At 38.3% G+C, this 21,800-nt stretch overlaps 1 protein-coding gene across 2 annotated transcripts in view; it reads right to left on the bottom strand.

The window, feature by feature from the left end:
* Nucleotides 1-21,350, bottom strand: part of LOC139969601 (lysozyme-like) — a 23,816-nt gene extending 2,466 nt beyond the window's left edge. The window contains exons 1-2 of one of the 2 annotated variants that reach the window (XM_071974709.1): nucleotides 21,221-21,350; nucleotides 9,067-9,124 (exon numbers count right to left, since the gene is read on the bottom strand). In XM_071974709.1, coding sequence (XP_071830810.1) covers nucleotides 9,067-9,115 — 49 coding nt within the window. In that variant the 5' untranslated portion in view covers nucleotides 9,116-9,124; nucleotides 21,221-21,350. Of the gene's footprint in view, nucleotides 1-9,066; nucleotides 9,282-21,220 lie in introns of those variants that run through there. The other variant, XM_071974708.1, reaches the window with a different exon arrangement.
* Nucleotides 21,351-21,800: the final 450 nt, after the last annotated feature.

Genomic DNA, 21,800 nt, shown 5'->3' on the forward strand with positions numbered 1-21,800 from the left:
TCTCACCCCCCCCCCCAATCTTTGTAAAAATGACGATAGTTGGAAAATTTGAGTGCGACAGTCGGAATTTCCGACTGTCGGAATTTCCGACTGTCGCCAGCTTCAATTCGGAATTTCCGACTGTCGCACTCTAATTTTTCTGACTGTCGCACTCTGATTTTCATATGTTCTTGTACTTTGTGAGTGACATAAAATTTTCGATCAAAATTGACCTTTAATCAGTCATATTTACCGCGTTTTCCTCGTCACATTGAGAAATTGTATCTCTCGAATCTTATACTCCACCATACAAAACTTCGTATGATTTTGAATACTCTAAAAAAAATATAAAGGGTTGGCCAGCCTCAATTCGGATAATTTATGTATTAATTTTGCTATTGGGTGGGTCGACCCTGTTCGCTAGCTTCAAGTAAGTTCAGGATATACCAGGGATGTAGCCAGGGAAGCGACTGCTCCCCCCTTTGAGTGTCGATAAAATGTTTAAAAACTGTTGTTTTTTTTAGCATGGTATTTTGTCAGTGCTTTTTTGATCTTGGATACTCGTCAGCTCCGTTAACTCGATTAAAATCGTAATAACATTCAGGCCTACTGATTCAACTACTAACTTAGTTTGGCAGATGCAACTAGCGAAATTTAGCCTATAGCCTATTTAAAACCTACAGTTGGCCATTGCGTAATAAAATATATATTGCCTACCTAACCTCACTCGATTGAATGTCACGAACCGTATGCACAACGACGACGACAACGTGCGTTCTCATCCTTTTGGTTCCTTGCTTTAGCAAAAGGAACCTATGTAGTCAGGTTGGCGTGTGTGTGTGTGTATGTATGTGTGCGTTTGTTTTGCTATCTGACCGAGGACTTGAACAAAAGAATTTCAGGTCCTCGGTTGTGATTTCTAAAGAATCACCACGTCCTCGGAAGAATTCTATTGTATGGGGTATTGTTAATGTTACGGTACGTGGATTTGAACATTGGAAAATACAATAGGGTCCTCGGTCTGAATGTAATGCAAACATGTGTGTGTGCGTTTGTTTTGCTATCTGACCAAGGACTTGAACAAAAGAATTTCAGGTCATCGGTTGTGATTTCTAAAGAATCACCACGTCCTCGGAAGAATTCTATTGTATGGGGTATTGTTAAAGTTAGGGTACGTGGATTTGAACAATGGAAAATACAATGGGGTCCTCGGTCTGAATGAAACTCAAACATGTGTGTGTGTGCGTCTGTGACACTTGCTTGGGTACGCTTTATCTCAATAAGCGAATGTTGGATTGAGGCCAAACTTGGACTATAGATCCGCCATATGGAGAAGGTGTGCCCTATTGTTTTTGGTGCCCACAAAGGTCACCAAAGGTCAGTTATGGTCCAAAAACGGAAAATATTAAAACTGCAATAACTCCCAGTGCCAATGTGCCACAAGGTTGGTATTTTGGGAAAAGTTGTGAACTGATTAGAGGAACATTTTCAAATTTAATGGTCATGTGATCCGAGGTCACCAAATGTCAATTAATGATAAAAAACTAGTATTTTTGCGATAACTTGAGAACAAATATCCGTTAGGGTTGGGAGTTGCTTCAATGTAATCCAATTGTCGACCCGCATCGGGGTGACCCTTGACCTCTGGTGACCTTTTCGTGTTTTGTAGATTTTTACAGTTTTGATGCTATTTTCAGATGTCAAAGGTACATTCTGATCATAAATGTCAATAGGTTGACCCTGTGTGACCTTTATATGCGAAGTTATATGGGGTCAAAGTTTTTCGGTCGGAGTTAGGATGGTTGAACAGACTTGTCGTTTTGTTTTTTTGGAATCAGGATATTAAACTACATCTGAAACCAAGGTCAAAAGGTCAAAGGTCACATTAGACAAAATGTGCTTATTTTGGGAGGAAACGAGCAAAAAAGAAATTGTTTAGTTTTGATGCTAGATTTGGATATCAAAGGTACCTTCCGATCAAAAATGTCAATTGGTTGACACCCGTGTGACCTTCGTGTGCGAAGTTATACGAGGTCAAAGTTAATTTTCAGACATTTAATGCAACAACTCCCAGTTCCAAGGTGTGACATGGTTGATATTTTTGGACAAGTTGCAAATGGTATAGGGGAATATTTTCAAACTTAACGGTCATGTGATCCGAGGTCACCAAAGGTCAATTAATGTTAAAAAACTAGTATTTTGGGGGTAGAAAATGGGCAAAGAAAAAATGTTTGAATTTGTATAGTTTGATGCTCTAATTTAGGTCTCATCAATCAAAAATGTCAATAAGTTGACCCAAGGTGACCTTTGTATGTTAAGTTACAGGGCATATTTTAACCGGGTTCGCATCGCAGTTTGCGAGTCGAAATAGCCTGTTTGCGAATCATTTCCCTAGTTGATTCGCAAGTTCTGCGAATCATGAATCGCTACGTTTTTCCATCACCAATATAGCCTAACTGGAAATCGCAATCAAGTTGCTAATGCATGTTTTACACAGGGCCGTAGTATGTACTATATCTATGACAGTCGTAGTCCGCGAACGGGCGCTAGATATGTGCGGGCAGTATAAATTACTAGAAGCATGGTCATTGATATATCCGTACTGTACCACTATGATACGGACCATCGCGTAACTGATATTGCTTATATTTTTTTCAAGACGATATTTTTTGAGGATTGAACAAATGACGATAATTTCTTGTGAAAGAAATTTGAAATAAATGTGGAAAAAATGCGATTATCCTTTTTCCGTTTTAAGTGTAAATGTTATTCTAGCATTCCATGGTTAAGAAAGTTGAAAAGAAATAAAGTTTATCAACTTTACTGACGTTTGAACTTCGTGAAAAACCCGTCCTTTACAACATTGACTGTATAGAGAAAAAACTCTGAAAATCAGTAGAGACATTACCAATTGTGTACGAACAGTAAGTTGGTACACCTTTCAAATTTTACGAAAGGTCGAGCAAAATACTTTCGAAAAATTCACGCGAAACTGGCATATCGTGCTAAATGCAACTAATGTCATGTAAACAAGGCTCTAGTACACCCATTTCTGAATAAACCATAAGACCACATCTAGTGTTAAGCGGGGGAAAAGAAAGTATTTTCTAGAATTTCCACAAAAAAAAAATAATAATAATAATATCCTACCATAGTTAAGTGTATAGTAAATAGCCTAACCACTTCGTCGGTTACGGATCTCACGTAACAACAAAAACACAACTAATTGTATTTTGCGAAGTTGACATTTTCTACAAGGACATGGAAACAATATTAAGCATTTAGTTAATCATGCCAAGTGGCCTAAAACATGGGATTACAAGATTCTTACTTTCATAAAGATGGCCATACTGTAGCATATTGGGGCCTTGATATCGTGCTATAACTGTATGGTATAGACTGCCTCGTGTATCATGGGGAATAGATTGTTTTGTTCATAATATCGACAGTTTTGTAAGTTAAACTTTTTAAAGATTGTAAGACAGATTAAATCTCTTTTCATTTTATCACATAATATAGCTACTCTAACTTGTCATTTTAAAATTTTCATCAGTTTCGTGACAATTTAAATTCAAAAAGTTGTCAGTATTTTGAATCCTCAACTGCGAATTTTTTATCGCCAGACACGCAAAAATACTAAAAATTTCCGGGGGCCTTCGCCCCCTGGAACCCCACACAAGGGGTTCCACCCCTTGACACCACCGGGCGCTAAGGCGGGCCCCTGGACCCCACGACACTATGCTTGCACGCAACAGGGGTTGGTGTGCATGTTCGCTGCGCGAAACCACCGGTGGGAAATCGGCAGTTGTTTTTAGTGTGTTCGCGAACACACTAAACACAACAAGGAAAAATTATCGTAATTATCGAATTATCGCGATAATTTTTGATCTATTTATCGTGACGTTAAAAAGCAAATATCGCCCAACCCTAATTGCAATACCACGTTGTGGGCTACTGGTGCTGGCTATAGGCTAACATTACAATAATAATATTGCACTGTGTAGTACTGTAGTTTCAGAATGTAATCGGATTATCGGATTTATCGCCATCGGTTGAACAGAAATTACATTGTTACAGAATCAGGAGTTCAGGATTCGTGATCGCGCAGTTTCCGTTTTGTAATTTACTTCCGAATACTTCGTCATGGCAGTTTAAGGTTTAAAGGAGGAAACGGCTAAGAAATGGATTTCGGAGAACAATTGGTCGTGGCTGGAATATGACTTGACTCCCGGCGCGAGTAGGTTAGTTGAGCGAAATGAGAAACGGATACCACCTGCATTTTCACACAAGAAATGTATTTATATGTCCTCCTTTTGATGCATACTTTGTGGAATGATAGCGTCAGGCGTATCTAGGCTACAGTACATACATTTATACATAAATGAGAAATGAAGATTACTATATTCACAAATTTCTCAATGCTAATCGATTTTTATGCAGTGCTAATCAAAATGGCAGTTGGTTAGCAAAACGTACTAATCAATTAATTTCGTTTAAAATATGCCCTGTTAAGTTATATGAGGTCAAAGTTAATTTTCAGACATTCAGTGTAATAACTCCCAGTGCCAAGGTGTTACACAGTTGATATTTTGAGACAAGTTGCAAATGGTATAGGGGAATATTTTCAAACTTAACGGTCATGTGATCCGAGGTCACCAAAGGTCAATTAATGATAAAAAACTAGTATTTTTGCGATAACTTGAGAACAAATTGCCCGTTAGGGTTGGGAGTTGCTTCAATGTAATCCAATTGTCGACCCACATCTGGGTGACCCTTGACCTCAATTTGACCTCTGGTGACCTTTTCGTGTTTTGTAGATTTTTACAGTTTCAATGCTATTTTCAGATGTTAAAGGTACCTTCTGATCATAAATGTCAATGGGTTGACCCCCGTTTGCCCTTCATGTGCGAAGTTATGTGAGGTCAAAGTTAATTTTCAGACATTTAATGCAATAACTCCCAGTGCCAAGGTGTGACAAGGTTGATTTTTTTGGACAAGTTGCAAATGGTATAGGGAAATATTTCAAACTTAACAGTCATGTGATCCAACGTCACCAAAGGTCAGCTAATGTTAAAAAAGTAGTATTTTAGGGGGAGAAAATGGGCAAAGAAAAAATGTGTGAATTTTTACAGTCATGCTCTATTTAGGTCTCACCGATCAAAAATGTCAATTGGTTGACCTCCGGGTGACCTTTGTATGTGAAGTTATGTATACAAGTTCAAAGTTAATTTTTTGACATTTAATGCAATTAAATCTCAATGCCAAGGTGTGACATGGTTAATATTTTGGGACAAGTTGTGAATGGGGTGGTGGAACATTTTGAAACTTTAAGGTCATGTCATCTGAGGTCACCAATGTTATCATATCTGTTGACACGCTTGTAGGTCTCTTATATTTCTTACATTTTCGACGCCATATTTAGATCTCAAAAGTGCCTTTTGATCAAATATCCGATCACATTTTGTGATCACAAAATCGTTGGCTATAGTGTTGGTTACTTTATGGGAACATGTAGGACCACAATTACTTGGACTATTTGAGCCCAATCTTGCTTGATAATATTATGTGTATTGTCATATACCCCAAGAAAGGAACCCCAGTGCCCTTGGGCTCTTGTTATGATTCTTCCTAGGTTGTTGCACGAACAGCCTGTTATGAAGCTAAGTTAGCAATCGTATGTGATATGCACTTCCTATAAATAATTATTACACTGCTAATACACGGCGATAACGATATTTTTTTAGGCCACTGCAAATCTGGCTGTCTTACAAAATATGCAAGTTTATATTGTCCATCAGTTAAGTTCGTCAAATGTATTAAAGTCCAGACATTGGACAATAAACAAGAATCATCCTTCTGGAAAAATTGTAAAAGAGCACTATGTTTGTCTTTCTGATATATTATGTAAAAGAACATGTAAAAGAATTCAAACAGGAAACAAAATCTGCTGATAATATGATATCATATGTTAATGATGAAAATTGCAACAAGTTGCACCAGATCGCATCTAAGAACCTTCAATTGTTCAAAAATATCTCAAAGGGGAGGGGACACGCCCTCCCCTTAGACCCCTCCCCCATTTCAATCGCAAAAAGTGCTCCCCTTCCAAATTCCTGGCTACGTCGTTGGGATATACATTGTCTCTATGGTATACAATTAAAACACTCAATGCTAAGCTACGGAAGTTTAAAAGTGCCATCAACATAAGCAAAATCTTTGCCCCATAAGGTACAAATGTATCGAAAAAAGTTCTGAACGAAAGTGCAGTCGCGAAAGATGAGGTGTCTGACTGACACTGACCGTATCGTTGACGATTAGTGCGGGGGGGAGGGTACAAGGCAGCAGTCGGAATGTTCTGGCTCCAAGACCCATCCAGTTGGATTTTCAGCCACTACACCCCCCCCCCCCCCAATCATCAGGCCTTAGCTACGTCCCTGGCTGTGATGTCACATCCTCACATTTCTGAAAAGTCTGTTATTTTATTAACATGTTTTGTGAGATTTTATGACTTAAAACCAAAAGATATGTCATGTGGATCTCATATTTGTCAAGGGAAGTATCAGAGATTTAACATCTGAAGAATTTTTGATTATATTTTTTTAGGTTTGTGAAAAAATGTTATTAATTTTTATTGAAATATATTCACACATGTTAAGATGTGTGATGTCACATCCTTACAGTTAGTCTTTCTACATCAGTCATTTTCAAAGAAATGTTTATATCTTCAAAGCGTGATATCTCCTAAACAGAGCATGCTATCATGGTAGTTTATTCAATGCTCTGTTTGCCCTTTTTAGCTCTTTCATACAACTTAGATAGACATGTCAGACACCTGAACCAATCCTTTAACAGTTAACTGTATATATTATTAACTGTATATATTATTCATTACAAGATGTACGTTAATTAAGAAAATAAACGTAAAAATTCTAGGAAGCACAATATCTCTTTAAATTTTGCTTTCTGTTCAAGAATATAAATTGTAAATATTTGTTAACATTTTAAAACATTTCATGCTGTGTATAAACGGCATGGAAATCAGTAACTATGGATTTTCAATTTAGAGATGAAGGTTTACGCGGTTGAAGCCATTTCTCTTTAGTTAATTATGACTGCTCAAATGTTATCTTTTTCAAGAAGTGTATTGTAATTAATTTCATGTAACTGTCTTGAGCGCCTTTGAACAACTTTTGTTGATTTTGGCGCTATATAAATATTTTCTGATTGATTGATTGACTCAAAAACGGTTACATCTCTATGTTACGACCCGGTTCCGACGTTTCTATGTTCCGACGAAAAGAAATATTTCGGGGAAAAAAAATTGTTTCCAAGACACCGTTTGTACCAAGAAAACAAGTTTTCTTACCCCAATATTTTTGTGACCAAATTTTTAGTGACCCCAAATTTTAGGAAAAATTTCGGGTCACAAGCAATTCTCGGTCACCAGCACTGTTTGGGTCATAACCAACTTTTGGTCTCATTTCTTTTTCTGTGAAAAAAATTTTGGTCCGAAAATATGTTGGTTCAAAAAGTGTTGAGTTCCTAAAAAAAAATCTTGGTACAAACAAATTTAGGGGGAAAAAATTGCTCCGAATTGTTTCTTTTTGTAGGAACATAGAGACGTCGGAACATAGGGATGTCACCCTCAACAACGACTAACTTATAAAGATACTATATTCACAAATACTTAAAGCAGCATTTTGCGTCCTTTTCTATGATTTTTCTCAACCTCACTGACTCCACGATGTCATAACGACATACATAACTAGATTATCTATTTAAATCTTACTTCAAATGGTGGCATAACAGTCTAACAATTTACAACTCTCAAGTTTGTTTTTCTCCAAGATATTTTCCGTTGGGATCCCAATAAATCTCGCCCATAATATGAATATTTAAACACTACGAACGTCATTGACCAATACGTAATATTATTTAAATTATTATTTAAACATTTCTAAAGCGCACATACATAAGCTATGGCGCTGTACAAACTTAAAAGAGTAAAGGTAAAAAACTTAAAGAAACTTAAGAAACCAAGTTAATCATAAGAAAGAGGTAAAAATCTTAAAAACAGATAACCCTAAAAGACTAAACAAAACCAATAACGATGGAGAATAAGAAGTCAGCATATACCATGCCACAAAATCAGAAAATAGGATAAAACAATAGTAAGAGATATATACAAAAAGAATGAGATAATAAGTAAAACTAGATTAATTATATACACGTTTGAAAATGAAAGTCTTAAGACTGGATTTAAATGAACTTACAGTACTAGAATTGCGAATAGAAAATGGGAGTGCATTCCACAATTTGGGGGCACAGACACAAAAAGATCGGTCACCAAGGGACTTGCAGCGAGTACGGGGGGTAGTTAAAATCAAACTGTCATGAGATCGTATGGAGTAGCTCACTGATCGTGGTTTAAGAAGGTCCTTCAGATAAGATGGTGCAGATCCGTGAAGCGCCTTATAAGTGAGTAATAAAATTTTAAAATCGATACGATCCTTTATCGGAAGCCAGTGGAGAAGTTTAAAAGCAGAAGATATACTGTCATATTTGTTCAAATTTAGGATGATACGAGCAGCCATATTTTGTACACGCTGTAACTTATTAAGGGAAGAAGTGGGAAGACCATAAAACAAAGAGTTACAATAATCAAAGTGAGATGTGACAAGTGCCTGAACTAAAGTGCGAGTAGAATCAGTTGAAAGATGCTTACGTAATTTTCTAATACTATACAGGTTAAAACTAGCGATTTTACAACACCATGCTTGATTTGTGTACAGTCTATATGGCAGTTGTACCAGGGAGTTCCATATAACTCCCTGGTTGTACCAACGCAAAGTTTTGAATCTATTTTTAGCAACGGCTCATAACTAAACCTGCATCTCTGATTGGTTGAATTCAAACTAGTGGGTTTTGGGAAACTATATGGGAATAAGTTTAAATGTGGAATTTGTCGGTGGACACTTTTCTCATTATTTGCAAATATCCTTAATAAATCGCCAATTAACGTTGACAATTAACATATTTATGGTGTCAAACTTGCCTTATTAAGTAAAATGTAGGGACTTGTCTTACCTGCTTCCACAACAGCGATCACCACAATCAAAGTCAAGAGAACCTTCATTGTGAAAACCTGCATATTGAGAAAGTGAACAGAAAGGAGTTGATCAGTATCCTTCAAAGGCTAAAAATGTTGTGAGAAAACAAAGTGAAAGTGTCTCTATAAAAATCTATTTCATGAGAGCTTCATGTAACTTTTTCAAGGTTATGACCGGCGCATATGTGACGCATATGCTGATATTTAAGTATAAATAGTTTTTTTCTCTCGGAATCTCATGTGACTTTAGTGTCTGCAACTGCCAAATTTTAGTGAACCCCAAATGGAAGTTCAACAGAAGTTCATTTGGGGTTCACTAAAATTTGGCAGTTGCAGACACTAAAGTCACATGCGATTCCGAGAGAAAAAACTGTATATATATATATATATATATATATATATATACATCGAGTTGGCTAGCACCATGGGTGATATAAAGGTCATAACAGTACATTATTACTTCCATTGTATTATCTGATGAACCGGGGTGTCCGTTATCCAATTTCTCGAAATTTCGTGATTGTTTTCTGTTTCTAGGTTTCGGTTCTCGCAGGGGAATACCCATTTCTAATCGAATTCCTTTTTATTTGAAGAGTCTTTCGAGTTCATTTTATGCCAAGAGGAAATAGTTAATGTATTGATAGGTGTCTGTAAAGCCGTTTAACGATTATGTTTACGGAAACGCAGGAATTACTACTACAAGGAGTAGTAAAGAAGTTTAGCCCCTGATCGACTTCCCGAGAGGTCGATCAGGGTTTAATAGATTTGTTTGCGAAGAATAGACAGCGTTGTTTTTTTTGGGGGGGGCGGGGTGGGGAGTTGTCTTTGTTGAGCCAGGGAATGGTTGATAAGTGGTACCATGGAGGTGAAAAACAGAGCCAGTCAGGGAGAGATTTCTATTGAATGAAAGGAATGAGAAAACAGATAGGTTTCGTTTAGTCGGAAAGTGTGTAGTTACGACTTGGTATCTCAGGAGGAGATCTTTAATTTATGGGTCTTCTTCGAGGTTGCTTTTGCATGTATAGGTTACTGTGACATTCTTCTAGAAGTTTAACCAGAATGCAAAATGCATTGAGGTTTCGATGACTTCAGTGCACTAGACTTCTGCTTGTTAGTATAACCAGAACTAGCTGTTACAATAACACTATGGCATGCTAACACAGGCCAGTCTACTCTACGTGGTTAAACACACCTCCATCAAAAGCAATAGGGTTCTTGTACTCAATGTTATGAATCCACGCACCAAGTATTACAAAACAAAACCAAATCTCTAATAACTTCGCACATTAGGGTTGCAGAGAAGTCCACTTATGGACAAGTTAGATTGGAATATGCCCAAGAAACTTCAAAGAATCAACTTGAAAGAAGCTAATACAGGTCACTGGAGGTCAACCTGAGGTCAAAGGTCACCCAAAATGCAGTTCGACTATTGTATTACAATAGCGTAACTCTCAACCCTGTCAGTGGTAGTTTCACAAGTTATCAGGAAAAAACAAATTTTGACCCATAAATGACCTTTGGTGACCTTGGATCGCATCACGGTTATTTTTGAAAATGTGTCCCTACTCCATTCACAACTCGTCCTAATATACCAGCCATGTCAGACTTCGTGACTAGAAGTTGTTGCAAAAATTAGTATAAGCGGGCAGTTGTTTGCACATAATCAACCTTGAATGACCTTGGATGACCTGATGGTTTTTATCAAAAATGTTCCTCTTGATGAGGTGCACTCTATCCTAAAATTTGTTTGGCCTACAATGTACACACATAATGTTATGGCTAGAAATGTGTCAAAACCAACCTTTGGCCCCTCATAACTTGAGAACTGGGTGTCCGATTGATGCGGGAGTTAGTTTCCTATATTCAGCACAAAAAGCTCTATCATATGTCACCAAATTTTTAAACTTATCTTTGTTCTGTTTTGTTTTGCCCAGTATCTCCTAAAATGAGCATATTTTTTAAGATTTGACCTTTGACCTTTTGACCTCGCGGTCAGATGTAGTTTGACACGCCGATTCCAAAAAGCAACATGACAAGTCTGTGCGACCATCCTAACTGTACTTATTAAAAAACAAAAACATTGACCTCTGATAACTTCGCACACGAAGGTCGCACAGGGGTCAACTATGGACCATTTTGATCGGAAGGTACCTTTGAGATCCGATTATGGCCACGAAAATTCAAATAACCCAAAAAACTGCTAGAGGTCACCGGAGGTCAACCTGAGGTCAAAGGTCACCTAGATGCGGGTCGACTCCCTGATTACAATAGCGTTACTCCCAACCTTCACGGACATTTGGTTCTCAAGTTATTGCAAAAGTACTAGTTTTTTACCCCTGATTGACCTTTGTTGACCTTGGATCACATGACCGTTATGTTTTGATATGATCCCTTACCCCATTCACAACTGGTCCCAAAATATCAACCATGTCGGATCCTGTCAATGGGAGTTATTGCTTGTTTTAATATTTTGGTTTTTGGCCTCTAACTGACCTTTGGTGACCTTCACAGGCACCACAAAAATAGGGCACATCTACTCAATGTGGTACTCATATCCACCAAATATTAGATTGGTCCAAGCTTCCCTACTTGAGATACCGTGTTTACAAGCCAGGCGTCACACACACACACACACACATACACGCATACATACATACATACACACACTCTCCGCCTGCATGAATGCATAGGTTACGATTTCATCGAAACCAAAAATAGGACTTGTGTTGCCCGCATGAAGAATATGCGAGGTTCCGATATACGAAGGGATTTTAAGTGCAAAGCGATAGGCTGTTGTATGGATTCTGTTTAAAGAGGTTATGAAATGAAAAATTGTCATGTCTTGGAATGGTTTATCTACATTACTACAACACCACCCATGCACAACTTTCCGTAAATACGGCTTCAAACGCCAGAAATTCGCTGTCAAAGTATTCCCTAGAGACCTCTCGAGCTGCCACTCGTAAAAAAAAAAGCTGCCACCGCAGTTCATCTGACGTCATCAAAGGAACCATTTCAGCCAAAGCCGACTCCCCGCTCCCAGCAAAAAATGTACCCTAATTTTACCGCGGTAAACTATGGTAAATGTGTGGTAAATGAGGTAAATGTGTGGTAAAATTGTGGTAAAATAAACTGCGGTACATTTACCGCAGTTTTACCATGGTATTACCGCGGTAAAAGTATGGTAAAAGTGCGGTACATTTACTGCGGTAAATTTACTGCGGTAAAAGTAGGGTAAAAGTGCGGTACATTTACTGCGGTAAATTTACCACAGTTTTACCATGGTATTACCGCGGTAAAAGTGTGGTACATTTACTACGGTAAATTTACCACAGTTTTACCATGGTATTACCGCGTTAAAAGTGCGGTGCATTTACTACGGTAAATTTACCACAGTTTTACCATGGTATTACCGCGGTGAAAGTAGGGTAAAAGTGTGGTACATTTATACCACAGTTAATTACCATGGTATTACCGCGGTAAAAGTATGGTAAAAGTGTGGTACATTTACTACGGTAAATTTACCGCAGTTTTACCATGGTAGTATACCGCGGTAAAAGTAGGGTAAAAGTGTGGTACATTTACTACAGTAAATTTACCATAGCTTTACCATGATATTACTGGAGTAATTAAGTAGGGTAAATTTATATGGTACATAAACTACATAGGTGAAATTCCTACAATTGTGCCATGATTAACCACTGTAAAATTAGGGTAAAACTATACAGTGCAATTATACTATGGTAAATTTACCATAATTGTACCATGATTTTACCACAGTAGAACATATATGGGTCACACTATGAAACATGATGGTACATTTACAGCAATTTTTGCATGATTTTGTCCCATATTTTTGCAATACTGATAAGACAAACCTTTTGCCAGCTTATGTTCTACTCATATCTTAATGTTGGCAATATAAATTACCTGTGGATATGAGTTGAATTAAGAAGAGATACCAACTGCTATTCTTATATGTTATAGTATCCATCTCTTTTCCTAAAAAAAAACAGTAGATATATACATAGAGAATTCCTTCATGTAATCCCTGATAAATTTGAGAGGAGACAACATTTAATTCTTTTTTCATCATGAGGGAGAACCTAAAAGCCTTTAAAATGAAAAAAAAAACAACTATATAAACTAGCACACATAAGGCATAGCTTCTGTGCCTCAACACTGAACACACAAAAATTGACCAATCAGTGTCCTCAGATTTGGGTATTCTCTGTCAGGTCCATTAAACGACATGACAAGTCTATGTATTTCTTCATATCAACCAGAGCGGTGAGGTGGCAGAACGGGAGAGTGCACGTCTGCAGTACCCGAGGTCCCTGGTTCAAACCTCGGTGTCGACACTGACACCAATTTTCACCCCGCTCCTTTCTCGTGGTAGGAAAGTGGCTACACGTGGAAAGCGGTACTCACGTCCTTCGGAGGGGACGTTAAATTGCGGTCCCGGGAGCAGGACTACACACCCCTGCCTCGTTACTTCAGGGCACTATTCGAAAAGAGAAGGCGAGTTTCGCCGGTGTCCTTCCACGCACAAAAACTTGGAACCTCAATAATTTCCGACTAAGGATTTCCTTAGTCTGCTGAAGCACCTTCGGGTGGAAGCGTAATACGAGGTGTATCATATCATATCTTCATATCAACCAACCCAACCCCCAAACTCCAGGTGTACTTATACACTAAGTACAACTCCAATACTCCCACTAAGTAGCAACCACTTCCGACCCAAACAATAGAAACCGCTCTGTCTTCTAATTCCCATTTAAATAGAAATTCCTCCCCCTTTAGTGATCCATTCCTAATTGGCTCCTCAGCTCCGACCTCCTGTGTACTTATGGCTTCTTAACAATGTTAATCGAACAATACTTCACTTCTCAGCATCTCCCTGTTTGAATAATAGACAACTTTCCCTAGAAAGAAAAAAAAAAAAAAAAAAAGTGTCTATTCTACAAAACTTAAATATTACCCCTCGTAGGACCTCTTGCGAGGTCGAACAGGGGTAAATTCCTTTATTGTATTGTATATCAACCAAGTTTTTGAAGACAATTGGAGATCAAAAGTCCAATCTGGACTACTAGTTACCAGATAGTCAGGAATCATACCAGCTAGGGATATTGAAATTCAACAAAGCTTTCTCATGTGTGAAACCTCCATGGATTTTATGAATTAAATGTCATGGCATGTCAGGCATACACCCATTACAATAAGGGTAAAGGCATATAGCCAAATTATGATACAATACACTGATGGGTGAAATTCAAAGAAATTTATGGTGTACATGCTGATTGAAATTAGGACAAAATTATGCTCAATGTGAGGTAAAACTGTCCTACAATTAGTGTAAAATCCTGGTAAACTGAGGTAAAACTAAGGTAAAAGCGTAGTAAATCTACGGTGAAACCATGGTAAAATTGGGGTAAAAGAACGGTAAAGCGTGGTAAAAGTATGGTAAATTGAGGTAAAACTAAGGAAAAAGCGTGGTAAATATACTGTAAAATTGGGGTAAAATAACGGTAAAACTGGTAAATTTAGGGTAAAAGTGTGGTAAATCTACGGTAAAACCATGGTAACCTTGGGGTAAAACCATGGTACACTGTGGTAAAAGTATGGTAAATTGATGTAAAACTATGGAAGAGCGTGGTAAATATGCGGTAAAATTGGGGTAAAAGAACGGTAAAACTGTGGTATATTCGGGGTAAAAGCGTGGTAAAAGTGTAGTAAAAGTGCGGTGAAAGTATGGTAACAGCGTGGTAAATTGCGGTAAAAGTGAAGTAAAACTATGGTTAATTTGTAGTAATTTACTGGGGTAAACCGCGGTTTACCGCGTCCATAGGGCCAAAACACCGCGGTAATGTACAACAAATTTACCGCGGTTTACCGTGGTAAAATTGTGGTATGTTACCGCGGTAAATTTGAGGTAAATTTTTTCCTGGGCTGTTTACCGATACGGCGTTACACAGTTTACTACATGTAACCACAACACTCTTCTCATCAATTGAAAATGTCTTCTCCCGAATCTTCCGATTCCGAGGAAATAGGACTTCACCTCTCAGGCCTTTCGTAAGCTTTGACGAAAATTATTTTCTTGAGGAAGAAGAGGAGGAAATAGTTTTCGAGGGTGATGAAGATAATATCGGTGTTTTCCCTATCTTTTGAGCCCCGTGCAGAAGAATTGTAAAACGATCCTGATGGCCGAGACGCGTCGCTGCCGATCGAAGTCCCCGAGCAGAACGGTTGGACGACCCTGAACCGAAACTGGTCGGTTGAGCATAAACAAAACCACCGTTATCAAGACCATCATATGATTTAAATTATTTCGAATGTCGGTAATCCTGCTACTGAACTTTGTAGCGAAGCTTCTAGAATTTTGTGTCTTACAGTGCAAGGAAAATATGACATTCTGTACAGTGCAACCCTATAGTACTATAGAGTAGTGGTAACATGGGGTCTAGACCTAACTTAAAGACGTTGTATAACAGGCTAGCCCGTGTAATTGTATCATCCAACTGTTACGTAAAATCACAACACAACGCCAGTTTTACCACAAAAGAAACTTTCAGATCTAGTACTGATTGTTCTAAAACCGACTGGCTTTAAGTTTTGTGCAAAATATTAGGTAACCAAAAAAATCGTCATTTGCTGTATGAAGGAGGGCTAGGCTATGGTCATAACAAGTAATTTGGCAACAGTATAGTCAGGGAGTTGTTATGGAACAACTCCCTGGTATAGGCCTACAGGTACTCGTTACGTTGTGTATGTGTAGTGTTTTGAGCGAGTCGTGTTCAAATTCTTCAATTTATGTCATCTTTTGGAAAAGCTTGCAGTAGAAATCCGTCTTTACTTGTGGTGGAGCAACCTAATACCACATATCAGCTCGGCATATTTAACAGTTACGAGATAAATTTTCGTAAAAACAAAACACCAAATCTCAATTACTACGGAGCACTGTGTTCTCAGACGTTTAAGAATGTAAACATAGCATCTCGGGAGTGAGCTGCGTTCCTCGACTGACGTCACGCCGCATTACCGTAAAATCAAAAATTTTTAGATAGTTTTTATTACCCTCTAATTTTTGATCGTTTATTCCTCAAGGATGCAAGCTTCGGTTGACACAAATTGGGTATCATTGGAAAGCTACGAGTGTACAGAATAAGATGATAAAGATTTTTTTTCCATTTCATAACCTCTTTAAAACTTGTTTGTTGGAATTCTAGATGGTAAGCAGGGATATGCTCCCGTAGCTGAGGATAGGCTTTATTTTGGTTTTATAGATACAAGGAGTAGCAGGAATTTGAAACTATTTAATAGAGAAGAGTGTCGGCATGGTTGTGAAGTCAAAGCAGCGACTTACTGATTTCTGCTGAATTGAACGGAAGTTTGAGAAAATCGGATTATTTTAATCCGTCTCGGATTATTTTAATCCGATTCCGTCGTAATTGCAAAGGAATTGTTTTGGTTTATATGGAACTGCAAATCGTTTCTGATGTTTAAACCGAATGGTGCCGTGGTCTTTAAGTTAAGTTCCCAGAAATTTTCCTTTCCTAGATTTATCTGTCCAAGAATCGTTTTGGTCAATGGCAATAACACACAAATTCTCAATAGAATGATTTTGGAGATTGAAGTGATTTAATTGCAACAGGTTGGTTGATCTTTTTTTGTTTTGATCGCCGATCTATGTTGTGTCATTCTCATTCTTAGAGTGTTTTTTTTTTAACTCTCCAACGTATTGCAAGTTGCAAATTTTTGGATAGGCAGTTTATTTTATACGGAATTTGGAACGTGCGTTTGGTTTGGTTGCTCTGAAAGGCCCCAGTCGAATCGACAAGTAAGCACGTTTTGCAATTTTGTGTACATGGTGATGATTTGTTGTGGTGGTAACGTTAGTAAGACAGAAAGGGATCGTGTTGACAACATCATCAAAAAAGCTGAAATATTAGTAGGGGGTCTCAGTCTGCTGTTGATTTTGTCTACCAGTGTCTCCTACAGTCCAAGCTCAACTCCGTTTGGACGACTATAGTCACCCATTTCATGTTCAACGATCATGATAGATTAATAAACAGGGGCATTGGTAGACTAAGACTTCCTCAACTTAAGACTAACCGGCACCGCAATTCATTTATCCCTCGTGCAATAAAACTTTACAACAGCAATTTGAGTCGTTAGGTGGTTGCCTAGTCCTTGGATGGGTACGCTCTGTTTTTAACTATTTAACTTGATCTTACCTTTTGCAGCTATAAGCTGTAATATGATTATAGTTTTATATATATTTTTGTATTTCTTATAATGTGCGAGTATCGAAATTTCCGATTTTATGGAGTAATATAGTTTCACTCACTCACTCACTCACTCACTCACTCACTCACTCACTCACTCACTCACTCACTCACTCACTCACTCACTCACTCACTCACTCACTCACTCACTCACACACTCACTCACTCACTCACTCACTCACTCACTCACTCACTCACTCACTCACTCACTTACTATCCTGTAGTTTCTGTTTTGTTTTCCCCTAATGGGGTGTCATCCTGAAAGGATGCCCGAACTAAAGTATCCCGAAGGTCTTTAAATAGCGATGACAGATAGTTCTGAGAAACTGATTTCAGGCGTTCGGTGCCTTGAAGTAGGTGAACATTCTTCTGACAGATATCAGCCAGTGGTGGGAGACCAGGGTGGAATTCAGTAACCAATTGTTCCCTTTTGGAACTGGTTTTACGAGTTTTGTACGTCAATGTTTCGGTACGGGGTTTGTTTTTAGCCTTTTTTGATGGTATTTTCAATAGTACCCCGAAAGTACTGTCTGTTTAGGAGGTGATGTGACAGTTCTTTATTGCAGGAATCAAAATCGACTTCAGAGGAGCAGATGCGTCGAATGCGCAAAGCTTGACTGTACGCAATATTTCTGGTACAGTGACGTGGATGGCAACTGCTTGGTAAAAGGTTGTGCTTGTTCGTGGGTTTATTGAACAAGTCTGTTTTGAGTGAATCATTTTGTAGGGTCACAGTGGTGTCCAGGAAGTGAACGCCATATCCAGAAAAATCTGCAGTAAATTTGATAGTGTGATGAAACAAGTTTGTGTCATCAATGAAGAGTTTTAGAGTTGCCTCACCATGGGTCCATATCATGATGATATCGTCAATGAAACGTAGCACGTGTGTGGTTTCAAGTTTTGTCGAGATAGAAATTCTTTCTCGAGGTTTCCCATAAAGATGTTTGGTACCCATTGCGGTGCCATGAATTTGGAGGTAGTGTTTGTTGCCAAATACCAGATTATTGCTGGTCAAGATTAGTTGCATCAATTCGGCCAATTCTTCTTCGTGTTGGTTTTGCCATGTTTCGGTTTGAATGCTTCTGTGCAGGCCAAAATGCCCTCTTCGTTAGGGATATTTATGTATAACGAAGACACATCCAAGGTAACTAACAGAGTAATTAGGGGAATACTTTTTATTTCCCCAATTTTCCGAATGAAATCCGTAGTGTCCTGCACATAGGACGGTAGGGCCGACACAAGAGGTTAGATGAGAAGGTCCACGAATTTGTAAGTTTTTCAGTCGCTGTACCATTAACCGAAATTATGGGCCTCCCGGGATTGCCTTCTTTGTGAATTTTGGGCAGAAAATAAAAGCGACCAGGTTTTGGGTGGTTTTTCAAGGAGGATTTGGCCTAACTTGCGGTCAATGGACTCGTTAGAAACTATCTTTTGGATGACTCTTTTCACGTTTTGTGTGATTTCTTGAGTAGGATCAGAATCCAGGAGTTTGTAGTGTTGAGGGTTGCCGAGCAGTCTGTTGGCTTCCTTTCTATATAATTGTTTGCCCATAGTGACAATTGCAGAACCTTTGTCGGCTGGCCTGATGACAATGTCGTCGCCCTTCCGGAGTTCATTGATAGCCTGTCTCTCGGTTTTGTTGAGATTGTCGCGAAAGTCTGGGAGGGAGGTCTGTGTTTATACATCCTCCTCAATTGCCGAAATAAATTATTCAAAAGGCGCACAAAGGGCCTTGGGCGGATTCCACCAGCTTTTTGGCTTAAAATTGGAATACGAGTCGTTGGTTTGTTGCATGGCAAAAATTTTACGGAGACGTAAGCGTCGATAGAACATATTCAGATCAAGAGAAATTTTCTGAGCGTTAACTTGCCGCGGTTTAGGTAAAAAAATTAGACCTTTGGAGAGTAGGTTTGTTTCTCCTACCGAAAGTTGGCACTCAATGGTAACACTGCACTTTTGGTGGTGCTGCATGCGGTCTGTATCTCTTTGCGACGGAATCTGCGAGACCTGTTTTTTTTTGAGGTTTCAAGTTGGGTTTCACCAGAAACTTAAATACCTCTCTTTGGGTGTCATTATCTCTCTTCAATTGTTAAATTGTCTTGAAGCTAGGGTACGTGAGAGGTCCAAGCATATTTTGGAGACGGAGTCAAGATTTCTTACGAACTCGTTTTTGGGGAGTTCTTTTTGCAGTTTTCTGGTTTTTGAATCAATTTGCTGGCTAAGTTCGTGAATGGTTTTGCGACAAATACTTATTTGCACAGCCATTAATTGTATGTATGTATGTATGTATGTATGTATGTATGTATGTATGTATGTATGTATGTATGTATGTATGTATGTATGTATGTATGTATGTATGTATGTATGTATGCATGTATGCGTGTATGCGTGTATGCGTGTATGCGTGTATGCATGTATGTATGTATGTATGTACGCGTGTATGTATGTATGTGTGTATGTATGTATGTGTGTGGGTGTATGTATGTGTGTATGTATGTATATATGTATGTATATGTGATCTTCCCGCAAGCAGGAACTCGCGAAAGAAGCCATGGAGGCTTGTAGACTCGCAAGCTGACCGAAGCCAATCTCTCGGCACACATCCATTTAACGTCCATGTCAGGAAGTTGTTATTGAACAACACCCTTGCCAGACGAGACACATTGCTGTCGGCGGGGAATCGAACCGGGTATCTCATGACTGGAAGACGCCGGCGTTAACCACTAGGCTATACACTCCGCTCAAATTGTACTTAAAGCCGACAAAAGAAAGCTGTGTCACGCTATACGGACTAAACAGGTGTTCCATTAACAAACTTTATCTCAAATTGTATGATAATATTGGGTCCTTAGCTTAAGAAAGAAAACTCTGGAGGCAATTTGGTGATCTGTTGGTTTAATGCGCTCAACTTCGACAGCGTAGCGATTAACTGAAGAGAGTAAAAAATGAAGCAAAAGACATAGAAAATAAATTGCTACTAATATCTCCATACACTACCCCTTTAACTCTAGAGGACTTCCAAACTCACTACCCCTTTAACTCTAGAGGACTTCCAAACTCCCAAGAAACTGCATAGACTTAACATAATGTAATGACCGAAACACAGGTTCATGTTGCTATGGTATTTATTCAACAACAATAAGAAATGAAAAACCCTGCAAAGACAAAACAAATGGATCATAAATACAAGATTAAGGTAATTACTTATCATGGATAATTAATGTAAATTAAATGTGCAATGAGAACCAATACATGAGTGACGAGGAGTCATAAACATTGAGTATTGTTCTTACTTAATTGAATATTGTTTCATTATTCTCAGATGTTGGTCATAGCACTAAATGAATCCAACAATCTCAATTACTTCAACAAAAAGAATTAAAACAAATCACTTTAGGAAATAAAAAAGAATAATATCAGGTGACATGTCATGTGACCAACTTCATGTTAACAATTGGGTTGCTAAGGAGATTATGGAACTCTCAGGTCTGATGTTACATTTTAATACTAATTTACACCTTCACCCATCTCCAGGAAACATGGTTATTACAAAGTTTGATCATCCATCACTGACTATGATAATGACGAAAGGGATAAGTATAAGCTTAATAGTATACAACTTAGCAAACACATAACGGTCGATGTAGTGCACATTGTTACAAAGATATAACGTCAAGGCCAAGGCCCCACAACACACGTGCGTTAGGATAGCACGGTGTGAATGGCGATTTACGGTGACAGGCAAGTTACTTAGGTTACTTAATTGACAGCAATTTCGAAATCAAATACACTCTTCATCACTCTGCAATTAAATCCTATCAAACAATCATGAATTAAAGCTTACCCTGAATATCACACGATCTTGTTAAGCATAAGAATGGCTCCGCAAAATGGAAAGAAGACCATTCACAAAAAGTTGTAATAGTAGTAGTAGTCGTAACAAATGATTCTCACAAAAAGTAGTAAAGTAAAATAGATGGCGCTCGTCGCCTTTTACCAAGTCCATCGGTAAGGGTTACCACTGTTACAATAATATAAACCACATAAAACAACATACCTGGAAAATATGCATTGTGAAATAGATCACCATTGATATGAACACTAGCCAAGTCTAAACTACAAACTTGATAAACCTCCAATTTCCCCACTGAATACCACAGTACTGAAAAACACATTCACCCAGGCTTGCCCAGGGAAGCTAAACTAAACGAGAATCTTAAAATAAACCAAAGCCCAATAAAAGTACATAAACCCCTGCAACAAACGATTGCGAAATATCATCTCACCGAAACAATTTCCCCACCTCCACGTAAGAACCGAAACGTAAGAACCTGACGTACTGTAGTTCACAACCGTAAACTGGAAAAACAAAATACAATTATGAATAAAAACACTGTAACGTACACAATGTCAATCTCTAACAA

The sequence above is a fragment of the Apostichopus japonicus genome, chromosome 7 (assembly GCF_037975245.1).
Source record: "Apostichopus japonicus isolate 1M-3 chromosome 7, ASM3797524v1, whole genome shotgun sequence".
Classification (NCBI taxonomy): domain Eukaryota; kingdom Metazoa; phylum Echinodermata; class Holothuroidea; order Aspidochirotida; family Stichopodidae; genus Apostichopus; species Apostichopus japonicus.